The following is a 13,493-nucleotide window of genomic DNA, read 5'->3' as shown; positions in this document are numbered from 1 at the left end:
TCAAAGTCAGAGGAAAATACCGTGAAACTCATGGGATTTTTTCATTTCTGAGGATGTGAGTCTCCAAGAACTTCGGGACTTCTTTTCATAGTACCAGCTCTTCTTTTCATCAAAGGTCATAAATAGTAAGACAAATTCTCTCATGTCCACAGGCATGTTGCTGTCCTTATGTAGTATTCCTTTTTGGCAGATTAGGAGGGGACCTATCAAGCCTGAGTGAATATCTTTTTCCTGGAAAAAGAGAGTAAATTGTATTGTCTCTTTCTCAGGAATTTCCCTGCTCTTCTGATAATCACTCATCATAAGAAAAGGAAACTTTCTGATAGGCTCTGAATTTGAAGACGAAGATTATAAATGAATGGTGTAATAAGCCTGGATATTTATCACCTAATTCTGTTGTATTCATAATCCTCCTTCCTCTGGTTGATCTTTATCCCAGTAACAATGATGATAATAATAAATTGATAATATAAGGGATACTATTTGTTGAGAATCTATTACTATATTTAATGATTTGCCTGCAATCTCCCATTTAATCCTGACAACTATCTTATATGGTAAATATAAATTCATTCATTGAACAAGTATTTACCAAGTGCTTACCATACACTATGTACTGTTATCTCATTTTTAACTTCTGATACCAGGCTAAGAGAGGTCAAGGAATTTCCTAGGATTATGCATTAAGTGACAGGGTAAAAATTTAAATCTGAGTCTGCGCTCTTTCCACTATGCCTGAAATGAAGGAGTTGTTTCTCTTTTTAATTGACAGATAAAATTGTATGCATATACTGTGTACGACATATTGTTTTGAAGTATATATACATTGCAGAATGATAGATAAAGGAGTCTTGACTTTGCAGTTCTTTTCAAAAAGAAAGAGCAGAACATAGCTAATAGTTGTTCAAGAAAATTTCAAATAAATGCCATCTTCTGTAAATGTAGGCATTCTAATTCATGGCCAGTCGTTCAAGTAATCTTCCCTCCTCTCCACTGAATAAATGTTTCTCTCTCTGTCATCTGAAGAGCTGCATGGAGAGTTCCTGGTTATGATAAATGTAGACTGTTAACCACACCCTTATGCGTTCCTCATGAAAAGCAAGACAGACATTTGACAAGAAATAACCCCGACTCTTCCATTTGGTGGACTCAGATTACGAGGTTAGGGGAATGAGAAAAGCATTCAATGAAAGTACCTACTGGGTTCACAGCTGAGTAGTAGGCCCAAGCCCGACAGGCAGAGCCAGGACTTTCTGGCCCTGATCGCTCAGTGGCATGCCATACGTAGGTATAACTGCTATTTGGCTGAACAGCATTATCTTCCTTAAACCATTCAGGAGAGTCATCTTCATAAGTCTTTCCCTCTGATGATTTTTCATAGGAAAGTCCATGGGCATGTAGAGAATATGGTCTGGATGCTAAATTTTTAAAACGAACCTAGGAAAAGGAATGATCCACAAATGTACTTAAGCTTAACAAAAATCTAAACCACAAAAATGTCAGCATTATAGGTCAAAATGGCTGGTTATAAAATCGGAGCTAAGATATAAGGTACAAAATAACTTATGTATATTATTTCATTTAATTTTCACAACCATCCTGTGAGATATGGCCCAAGTAGTTTTCTCCAGAAATACCAAAAGATATTTGTTCTTAGGCTCAAGGCTAAAGTACTGACATTATCTACTAATGAAATGAGAGTGATAGGTAGTGGAGATGTGAAGATGAAAGAAGCTTGATTCTTGTTCATAAGAAGCTTTTAAGCTACCGGTGAAGACAGACATGCAATGGGCATCCACACTACAAATCTGGAGACAACAGGTGCTATATACAAAGTCTAAGTGGGTTCAGATGACAATGCCCTGGAGGAACAATTTGGTTGAATATTTAGGAGCGGTTGGAAGAATTAAAGTAAGTTTCTTAGACGAAATGGAATTGGCTATCATAGAATGAATAGGAGCTAGAAAGACATTTCAGACTCTCAGAAGGGCAGAAGGATGCCTGTGAGCAGGGGTGTAAAGGAAGAGTTTGGGAAATAGCAAGGATCTGGGTGAAACTGGGCTGTGAAATGCACAGGGACAGGTGGAACCTGGTGAGAAATGAGGCTGGAAAAGGACCAGGTTGTGGCCAGATGGTAAAGGACTTAAATGCCATATGGGAAGTCTTCACACCCCAGCAGTCACACCCAGGAAGCTCCTCCCAGCTCTTCTATAACTTCTGGTGATTAAAGACCCCCTAATTGTCTGTTCCTTATTTTCTTCTACAAAGCCAGCATCACCCTAATAACAAAACCTGGCAAAGACACAATGAATAATGAAAACTACCGGCCAATATCTCTGATGTACATAGACACAAAAATCTTCAACAAAATATTGGCAAACCAAATCCAGCAGCAAATTAAAAATTAATTCATCACAATCACATAGGCTTCATTCCTAGGATGCAAAGTGGCTCAACATATGCAAATCAATAAATGTGATTCACCACATAAACCGAATTAAAAACAAAAACAGTATCATCATCTCAATAAATGTGGAAAAAGCTTTTGATAAAACCTAACATCCCTTCATGATAAAAACCTTCAACAAACTAGGCATTGAAGGAACATACTTCAAACTAATAGGAACCATCTATGACAAACCTACAGCCAACATCATACTGAATGAGCAAAAGCTGAAAGCCTTCCCCGTGAGAACTGGAACAAGACATGGATGCCCACTCTCATCACTCTTATTCAACACAGTACTGGAAATTCTAGTCACAGCAATCAAGCAAGAGAAAGAAATAAAAGGCAACCAAAGCAGAAAAGAAGTTAAACTATCTCTCTTCATTGGCAATATGATTCTGTACCTAGAAAACCCTAAAGACTCCATGAAAAGGCTCCAGGAACTGATAAATGACTTCAGTAAAGTTTCAGGATGCAAGATTAATGTACAAAATCAATTATACAAAATACAATGTACAAATGTACAAAATAGCATTTCTATACATCAGTAATGTTCAAACTGAGAGCGAAATCAAGAACGCAATCCCATTAAACATAGCCACACACACACACATACAAAATACCTAGGAAAACATCTAACCAAAGAGGTGAAAGATCTCTATAAGGAGAATTACAAAACGCTGATGAAAGAAATCATAGATGACACAAACAAATGGAAAAACATTCTATGTTTATGTATTGGAAGAATCAGTATTGTTAAAATAGCCATTGTGCCCAAAGCAATCTACAGATTCAACACTATTTTTTAACAACTACTGGAATCATTTTCCTCAGGATTAGACAAGGCTATTCTAAAAGTCATATGGAATCAAAAAAGAGCCTGAATAGCCAAAGCAATCCTAAGCAAAAAGAACAAATCTGGAGGTATCACAGTACCTGACTTGAAACTATACTATAAAGCTACAATAACCAAAATAGCATGGTACTGATACAAAAACAGACACATATGCCAATGAAACAGAATAAAGAACCCAGAAATAAAGCCACACACTGACAACCACCTGCACTTCGACAAAGTCAACAACAACAACAACAACAACAAAAACAAAACAAGGGGAAAAGGACTCGTATTTAATAAATGGTGCTGGAATAGCCGGCTACCCATATGTGGAAGAATGAAACTGGACCCCAGTGAATCCAATGAAACTGGATTCATCATATACAAAAATTAACTCAAGATGGATTAAAGATTTAAATGTAAGACCTCAAACTATAAGAATCCTAGAAGAAAAACCTAGGAAACACCATTCTGGATATCAGCCTTGGGAAAGAATTTATGACTAATTCCTCAAAAGCATTTCAACAAAAGCAAAAACTGACAAAGAGCTTCTGCTCAGCAAAAGAAGCTATCTACAGAGTGAACAGACACAGAATAGAAAAAATATTCACAAAGTATGTATCTGACAAAGGTCTAATATCCAGAAACTATAAGATAGTTAAACAATTGAACAAGCGAAAAACAAATAACCCCATTAAAAAGTGGGCAAAAGACATGAACAGATACTTCTCAAAAGAAGACATACCAATAGCCAACAAATGTGAAAAAAATGCTCAACATCACTAATCATCAGAGAAATGCAAATCAATACCACAGTGAAATACCATCTCACACCAGTCAGAATGGCTATTAGTACAAAGTCAAAAAATAGATGCTGGTGAGGCTGTGAAGAAAAGGGAATGCTTATACACTGCTGCCTAGAATGTAAATTAACCACTGTGGAAAGAAGTTTAGGGGGTTCTCAAAGAATTTAAAACAGAACTACTATTTTAAGGGAGGAGACCACCCCTCATATTGTCTTATGCCCAATTTCTTCCTCCAAAGAAAGAAGTAAAAACTAAAAGGCAGAAATGAAATCCACAAGCAGACAGTCCGGCGCCACACCCTGGGCCTGGTAGCTAAAGATCGACCCCTGACCTAATTGGTTATGTTGTTTATAGATTACAGACATTATATAGAAAGGCACTGTGAAAATCCCTGTCCTGTTCTGTTCCGTTCTAATTACTGGTGCATGCAGCCCCCAGTCACGTACCCGCTCCTTGCTCAATCGATCAGGACCCACTCATGTGGACCCTCTTATAGTTGTGAGCCCTTAAAAGGGACAGGAATTGCTCACTCGGGGAGCTCGGTTGTTGGAGACATGAGTCTTGCCAAAGCTCCCGGCTGAATAAAGCCCTTCCCTCTTTAACTTGGTGTCTGAAGGGTTTTGTCTGCAGCTTGTCCTGCTACAATTTGACCTAGCAATTCTATTACTGGGTATATAGCCAAAAAAATAAAAATAAATTGTTCAGCCGGGCGCAATGGTTCATGCCTGTAATCCCAGCACTTTGGGAAGCTGAGGCAGGCAGATTGCCTGAGGTCAGGAGTTTGAGACCAGCCTGGCCAACATGGTAAAACCCTGTCTCTACTAAAAACACAAAAATTAGCTGGGCATGGTGGTGGGTGCCTGTAATCCCAGCTACTCGGGAGGCTGAGGCAGGAGAATTGCTTGAACCTGGGAGGCAGAGGTTGCAGTGAGTTGAGATCATACCTCTGTACTCCAGCCTGGGCGACAGAGTGAGACTCCATCTCAAAAAAAAAAAAAAAAAAAGAAAGAAAATACATTGTTCTACCGAAAAGACACATGTACTAGGATGTTCATCACAGCATTATTCACAGTAGCAAAGACATGGAATCAATCTAGGCGCCCATCAGTGGTGGACTACATAAAGAAAATATGGTACATATGCACCATGGAATACTACACAGCCATAACAAAGACTGAAATCACGTCCTTTGCAACAACATGGATGCCAGCTGGAGGCTATTATGCTAAGTGAATTAATGCAGAAACAGAAAAACAAATACCACATGTTCTTACTTATAAGTGGGAGCTAAACATTGGGTATTCATGAACATAAAGATGGCAATAAACATTGGGGACTGCTAGAGGGGGGAAGGAGGGAGATGAGCAAGGGCTGAAAAACTACTGGGTACTGTGCACACTACTTGGATGATGGGATCAATCATACCCTAAACATCAGCATCACATAATATACCCAGATAACAAAACTTCACATATGCCCCCGAATCTAAAATAAAAGTTAAAGTTATTTTAAAAATACACAAATAAAGTCATTTTTATCTAGTGAAATCCAGGGCTAAAACAAAGATTCAGTATTTGATTTTTTTCCTTTTGCCTAAGGCTCCAGTATGACTCAATGCAACATTGTTACTGATCCTGTCTTTATTCACAATTGTGAGGTTTTATTTATTGTGGCTTTTATGCGTTAATTTTGATTTTTAAATTATTTTAAAAACTTCAGTTGCTTTAGGGATGCAAGTGGTTTTTGGTTACATGGATGAATTGCATAGTGGTGAAGTCTAGGATTTTAGTGTACCTGTCACCTGAGCAGTGTACCCTGTACCTAACAGGTAGCTTTCCATCCATCCCCCCGTTCCCTTTTGAGTCTCCAATGTCCACTATACCAATCTGTCTGCCTTTGCATACCCATAGTTTATCTCCCATTTATAAGTGAGAACATACAGTGTCTGGTTTTTGATTCCTGAGTTACTTCACTTAGAATAAGTTTTTTAAATATTGTGTTAAATTATCGTTCACCTTGAAAAAGGATCCCCTAATCATAAAAGAGAATATTGCCTCCCATAGCTTCACGGAAAATTTAGAATAATTAAGATTCTTATATCCCTATGTACTTGTTTACATTTTTAAAAAGAACAAATGGTCACTGAAAATGTAGTCAATGCTTTCACAGGTATAGTAGATTATATTTTAAAATCTAGAATAGCTTACTTTAGAATCAGGGTTCTTTCTGGGTTTTTGAACGTGAAAGGTTAGCAAAAATGGCGGAAGTAAACTTTGTTACAAAAGCAAGTTATAATCGTGGGTCTGGACACAAGATTTTGAAAGAAATTACCAGAACTAGGAAGACACTGAAGAAACTTGCTCACTTTTGGAGGGCACAGAGACATCTTTACTTTCCTTACTCGTTTTATTTAACTTCATTTTATTTATTTTTTTAGGAAAACACCAGAAGATATTTCTAAATTACTATTACTACTAGCACTACTACCACCACCAGCACCACCACTGCTGTGAAACCCAATTCAATTGCTCTTGAATATATTAATTTTCTGTGTTAACTTTAGATAGGTTAGCTTTAGATAGAAATTACAGAAAGATTTTCCACAGATTAGATAGTTTTCAGCATTTAAAAAATGAGATCTTTTTTTTTTAGTCTCGAAGATTGCCAAATTGCTTGGCAAGGAGTCTTTGAAAAGAAATGTAATTATTCATTAATCCTGGAAAATAAACAAATCACCTATAGCTCTCTTGCCACCTGCACCTTTACAACCCTCTGGTGCTTGTGGAAATTCCTCCGATGATCTTAGCAGTGCTCAAAAGACTTACTTGGATAACATCATCCACTTCAGCTCTGATAATAGGACCAAGAATTCCGAGATGCTCTTCATACTCCCCTTGAGGATCACGTTTGGTAAAAGTGCTGTCGAGGTACTTTCGAAAAACTACTTTCTTATATATGGTGTCTTCTGGAATATCATCAGAGTCTTCAATATCTCTTTCCCTGAAATAATAATACTATTTGTGTAAAAGAAGAAATTAAAGACTGTTCAAAGAATTTAGGAAATTGTCTCTTTCTAAATACAGCATCTAGCATAGACAAGGTCTTTAATAAATACTTGGTGGATAAATGAGTAAATATATAAGTGGATAAAAACAAAAGCCAGTAAATATCTTTCAATTCCTAACTCAAATATTATTTTATAGGTAAGTCTTCCTATGACCTTTTAGACTAGGTCAAGTCTCTATATCAATTTCTTATATTTCTATAGTATTATTATAGTATACATAGTAAATTCCTGTAGTATTCTTATAATATTTCAACAGTATATATAGTAGATTATATATAATTTATTTGTGAGATTATCTATTAATATCTGACTCTCACTGGGTATAAGTACCATGAGGTCAGCCATTGTGCCTAGTTTGCTCATAGTACTCTCTCCAGTAGTAAGCACATTATTTGGCACACAGCAGGAACTTAATAAATTTTTTGTCAAACATATAAATGAATGCACAAATATAATCGTATGTTAACACACCAAATTTTAAGGTCAAAGGCAGACAAAGCCATGTAATGGGACAGTGCCAGAGCTTGGGGCTATCAGGTGACAATGGTCAGATTAATTAGAAGGTCACACTTATGAAAGTCACTGGATGGATGAATGTTTTGTACTCTAAAAGTAGCCACTCTTCTCACATTTGTTTTTTGCTAAATTCCATTATTCTTAAGCTTCTTGACATTGGTGTGGACAAAGATTTTTTGGATATGACCTCAAAAGCACAGGCAACAAAAGCAGAAATAGACAAATGGGATTGCCATCAAATTCAAAAGTTTACGCACAGCAAAGGAAATAACAGAGTGAAGAGACAACCTTTGGAATGGAAGAATATTCTTGAAAACCAGATATCTGATAAGGAATTAATATTAAAAGTATAAGGAACTCAATTCAGCAAAAAACCCAAATAGCCTGATTAAAAAATGAGCAAAAGACTTGAATAGACATTTCATAAAAGAAGACATACAAATGACCAACAAATAGAAAAGATGCTCAACATTACTAATAATCAGAGAAATGCAATTTAAAATCACAATGAGGGCTCACCTCACACCGTTAGGATGGCTATTATAAAAATGACAAGAGATAAATGTTGGCAAGGACGTGAAGAAAAGGGAACTCTTGTATACTCTTGGTGAGAATGTAAATTAGTACAGCCATTATGGAAAACAGTATGGGAGGTTCCTTTAAAAATTAAAAATATAATTACCATATGATCCATCAATCCCACTTTTGGTTGTATACCCAAAGAAAATGAATCAGTATGTTGAAGAGATATCTGCTCTCCCACGTTCACTGCAGCATTAGCCACATTAGCCAAGATAGGGAAGCAACCCAAATGTCTATAAACAAATGAATGGATTTCTTAAATGTGATCTACATAAACAATGAAATACTATTTAGCATTAAAAAAAAGAAAACAAAGAAATGTCATTTGTGACAACATGACTGAACCAGGAGGTCGTTACGTTACATAAAATAAGCCAGGCACAGAAAGACAAGTACTGCAGGATCTCACTTATAATGTGGAAACTAAAAACATTGAGCTCATAGAAGCAGAAGGTAGAACAGTGGTTAACAAAGGGATACAGAGGTGGAGCATTGAGAAAATGGTCGAAAGATAAAATTCAGTTAGAAGAAGTAAATTTAGAAGATCTGTTGTATAAGATGGTGACTGTAGTTAATAACAACACACCGAATTTTTAACATTGCTGAGTACATTTTAAATGTTCTAACCACAAAAAAGTATGTGAGGTAATGCATAGGTTAATTAGCTTGATTTAGCCAATTCACAATTTATAAATATATTAAAACATCATGTTTATACCATAAATGTGTATAAAACAACAACAACAAAAAAAAAACTGTGGCACACCCATATAATGGAATACATGCAATAACCTGACAAATCTCCAGAGAATTATACTGAGTGAAAAAATACCAGTCCCCAAAGGTTACATATTGCCTGATTCCATTTATGTAATATTCTTGAAATGACAAAATTATAGAAATGGAGACCAGACTACTGGTTGCCAGGGAATAAGGAAGGGGTATGGTGGGAGGAAGGTAGATGTGACTATAAAGGGGTAATGAGAGGGATTTTTATGGTGATGGTAAACATTCTGTATCTTGACAGTATCAATGTCAGTGTGCTGGTTGTGATATAGTATTATAGATTTGCAAAATGTTACCCCTGGGAGAAACTGGGTAAAGAATACTCAGGATACCCAAAGGATCTCTCTGTATTATTTCTCTTGACTGTATGTGAATCTATTTTATTTTTATTCCAAAATAAAAAGTTTAATTAAAAATTATAAATAAATAAATAAAGCACATTATTTCCATCTAGTTCATTGTCTCAGTCTAGGACTGAAGCATGTCAAATTCTCCCGCTGACTCTCACATTTCTCAAGCCTGTGGAAACAAGCCAAACACTCACCCATCAAACCCATAATATTTGCTATATACCATGAGTCACCAACAGAGAATCTCCTTCTGCTTTTCTTCTGGTCTACCTCCCTTACTAATCCCATCTTTCCAGACTCTGAGCATAACATGCAAACTCACAGAACACAAGGGAGTGGGTAAAGCAACTCTGACTGCCATAAAAGTGGGTTGTGAGCCTTGAATGGAATACAAGATTTTGAAGGTGGTTCCATCCCTATTCACTCTGGACAGGCCCTACATCTCACTCCCTGAGGGCCTTGCTTAGAAATACTCAGGTAGCTAGTTGTTCTCATGTAGTATTGAGTGCAACATTTAAATAGGAAGTCATAGGAAAAAGTGTTTCAAACAGAGTTCTAATGTGGAGATGTCAGGCATCAGATTAATGAACTTATTTGCATAAGTCACACCATACATTGTGTTTGCCTACTGTAATTACACTTTTGTTTTTTAAGTGATTAGTGTAACAGCTTTAGTAAGAGCTGTGGGCATATCTAGACAGTTGATGCGCAGTCATCATGCTATATCCCTGAGAATTTGTAGCTGACTAAGCCTTGCTCCTTTCCTCCTCTCTTCTCTTTCTGTATCTTCATCCCAGAACAAAGAGCCCAGTTCAACATGACTTCCTACCCCTAAGCAAAACTGAATTGTAAATATTCTTTTAAAAAAGCGATTTGGATCTCTTAGAAATTCTGATCTAAAGAAGTAAATGTGAAAAGGAGATTTCTACATCATATTTGGGTTTGGATTTGAGGCTAACTTCAATTAAATCATATTGATTAGCATATAGCTATGGATAGGTTGGGCTCTGCCTGGAGCAATAAGAGTCAGTAGAAATATGGGTAGTAAGAGGAGAGGACACAGAAAAAGGCTTAATTACAGAATATTATAGAGTTCTCACAGTGATTGTTCTTATATTGTCCAGGGGGTCATCTAAGGTAAAGAAGCAATCTTGGAATTGACAAAGGAAAAAGAACAGGCCAACTTGCAATAGGGGAACCACACTGTTCTTAGTATAATTTGCCCACAATTACCCCCTGAATTGTAGTAGCTACTTTTTTCAGCAGTAATGGAAAAATGAGAATAAAAAAGGAGAAAACTGCCCAAACCTTTGTACAAATTCTGAATAATCCCAGGATATTTCTTCAGCAGCAATGTAATAATTTCTTCTGTTTCCATTGTTGCTGCGGAGGTACCATGCTGCAATGTTGTCAGGATTTCTGGAGGAGTTGATGTTTGTCCTAACATCAGTTTTGTAGGGGTCATCATAGGGCACATAATCAATTTCAGCATAGTCATCTTCACTGCTCTGGACCTCTTCCTTTGGAATAATCTCAATGTAATCTGTACCATCTTTACTGAGGCCCACTATAACCAGTGGATTAAATTCCTTTGATAGAAAAGTATCATTGAGAGTAGGAGATGAAGGAGATGGCATCTGACCAAGGTCTGGATAAGGAAAAGTCTCATTAAATTCTGGAAGAAGCAATGACTGACTAGATTCAGAAGGGTAGAATATCTGATCAAGGTCTGGAGGAGGTGATATCTGGCTGAGATCAGGAGGAAGGGTGGTGTCACTGATGTCTGGAAAGAGAGTCACCTGGCTGAGGTCTGGGGAAAGGGACATCTGACCAAAGTCTGAGGAAAGGTCTGTCTCACCAAGGTCTGGAGAAAGTGTCATCTGGTCGAGGTCTGGGGTAAGGGGAATTTGACTGAGATCTGCAAAGATGGGCATCTCACTGAGGTCTGGGGAAAGGTTTGTCTGACTGAGTTCTGGAGAGAGGTTTGGCTGGCTGAGGTCTAGAGAAAGGGTTGTATGGCTGGGGTCTGGAGAAAGGGGCATCTGACCGAGGGCTGGGGAAAGGTTTGTTTGACTGAGTTCTGGAGAGAGGTTTGTCTGGCTGAAGTCTAGAGAAAGGGTTGTATGGCTGAGGTCTGGAGAAATGGGCATTTGGCCGAGGGCTGGGGAAAGGTTTGTCTGACTGAGTTCTGGAGAGAGAGTCGTATGGCTGAGTTCTGGAGAGAGGTTTGTCTGGCTGAGGTCTAGAGAAAGGGTTGTATGGCTGAGGTCTGGAGAAAGGGGCATCTGACTGAGGGCTGGGGAAAGGTTTGTCTGACTGAGTTCTGGAGAGAGGTTTGTCTGGCTGAGGTCTAAAGAAAGGGTTGTATGGCTGAGGTCTGGAGAAAGGGTTGTATGGCTGAGGTCTGGAGAAAGGGTTGTATGGCTGCGGTCTGGAGAAATGGGCATCTGACCGAAGGCTGGGGAAAGGTTTGTCTGACTGAGTTCTGGAGAGAGGGTCACCTGGCTGAGGTCTGGAGAGGTGATTGTCTGCCAGACTTCATGTTCTGAGGAAGGGGACATTTGACTTATATCAGTGGGGAAGGACCTGTGACTTCGGTCATACTCAAGCATCTCACTGAGCTCTGGAGAAGAGGATCTGTGACTGGGGTCTGAAGTAGAGTGCATTTGATCAGGGTCTTGAATGGGGAATGTTTGATAGTGTTCCTCTAGGGGCACTGTCTGATAAAGACCTGGAGGAGAGCTTGTCTGACCAGTGTCATTTGAGGAATTCTGATTATGGTCAGGAAGTGAGGCTATCCAGTCAAAATCCATAGAGGGCAATGTCTGATTGAGGTCTGTGGGAAGAGATGTTTCATTGGATTTATGAAGGAACAACGAATGTTTAAGTCTTCTTTCTGAAAATGTGTTGTAGGCTTCACTTCTTAGAGGGTGAAAGGTCCTCGGAGATAAAGGAGCATGGTGTGTGTGCTTCTCTTTTTTCTTTTTTCGTGTCTTAATGAGAAACTGGCTCTTCTTCAGTCTACTCTTTCCTCCATCCTGTCTTACTTGTAGAGATTTGTGTCTAACTGTAGGAAACTTTGGGTGGCCACTCTGCTTCCCAGGCTTGTTGGCAAGAGGGGTGCTCTCTCCCCAAGCACGTGAGGCATTCTGGGGGCTGATCAGCCAATTGTTAACAGCTGTGTGTTCATCAGTATCTTGGATTATTTCATAGCTACCTTTCTCAGAAGCCAAATGCCATCTCCCAACCAAAATCTTAGATGGGTTATTTTGTTTTAAGAGTAACAGATCACTAGGAAGGTCCTCCCAGGGCCTCATTCCAGAAGGAGAACGAGTGTCTTGGCTTAGGTGTCTCCCAACTTTATGTGCTAGTAATTTCATCCAGGAGAACCTGTGCTTTGCTGCTTGGTCTCTTTCTACCTTGGGTCCCTTATGCTTAGCATGTTCTTGACTTTTGAATTCTCCAGCACCAAGTGAAAGTAGACGTATCCCTGTGACATCTGGCTGTAGAGGATCCTCTATAGGGTCTTCAGAATATGGGCTGGAATGCTCTGCTGTGGAAGAATTGAGAACTGAGTTCTTGCCAATTAGGTGTCTCAGTGGGGAACCAGCTGTGGTGGCTTGCTGGTGAGAAGGGGTTTTCTGAGTTTCTGCAAGGTTATTGACAGTGAGCTTACTAATATTACTTGGGGAAGAATAATTTGAAACAACAATTATATCTGTGTTCGAAGAAATGAATTCAGTGCCATTCTCCAGAGCTAGGGCAGTAAGATTGAACTCTTCTTCTTCCTGATTCAATGATGAGTTTCGGAATGACCTAATTCCTAATGCTGCAGCCAGTCTGTTCTGGTAATCATAGTCAGCATCACTCTCTTCATCTTCAGGTTCTAAACGATCATGCATTTTCCGTGTAGCCATGACTGTAGATTCTGGAGGTTCAAAAATCTCATATGAGTCTTCATCATCATCTGGGATACATTTAACATCCCTGAATTTCAGCCTCAGCTTTTTGCTTCTTGGACTAGAATTCATGGAAGTTAACATCCAAGTTCCTACAGAAGAGAGACAGACAGAAGAGAGATCTGGAAGTCTGGGAAAAGACA

At 38.4% G+C, this 13,493-nt stretch overlaps 1 protein-coding gene across 1 annotated transcript in view; it reads right to left on the bottom strand.

The window, feature by feature from the left end:
• The window catches only part of F5 (coagulation factor V), a 72,399-nt gene that overhangs the window by 15,395 nt on the left and 43,511 nt on the right, over positions 1–13,493 (bottom strand). Inside the window, exons 13-16 of the mRNA XM_024239435.2 lie at positions 10,700–13,442; positions 6,916–7,090; positions 1,201–1,437; positions 21–231 (exon numbers count right to left, since the gene is read on the bottom strand). Coding sequence (XP_024095203.2) covers positions 21–231; positions 1,201–1,437; positions 6,916–7,090; positions 10,700–13,442 — 3,366 coding nt within the window. The remainder of the gene's footprint in view (positions 1–20; positions 232–1,200; positions 1,438–6,915; positions 7,091–10,699; positions 13,443–13,493) is intronic.

This window comes from Pongo abelii, chromosome 1, assembly GCF_028885655.2.
Source record: "Pongo abelii isolate AG06213 chromosome 1, NHGRI_mPonAbe1-v2.0_pri, whole genome shotgun sequence".
In the NCBI taxonomy this organism is placed as follows: domain Eukaryota; kingdom Metazoa; phylum Chordata; class Mammalia; order Primates; family Hominidae; genus Pongo; species Pongo abelii.
Note: the sequence above shows the minus strand (reverse complement) of the source record. Positions and strands in the feature narration are given on the sequence as shown.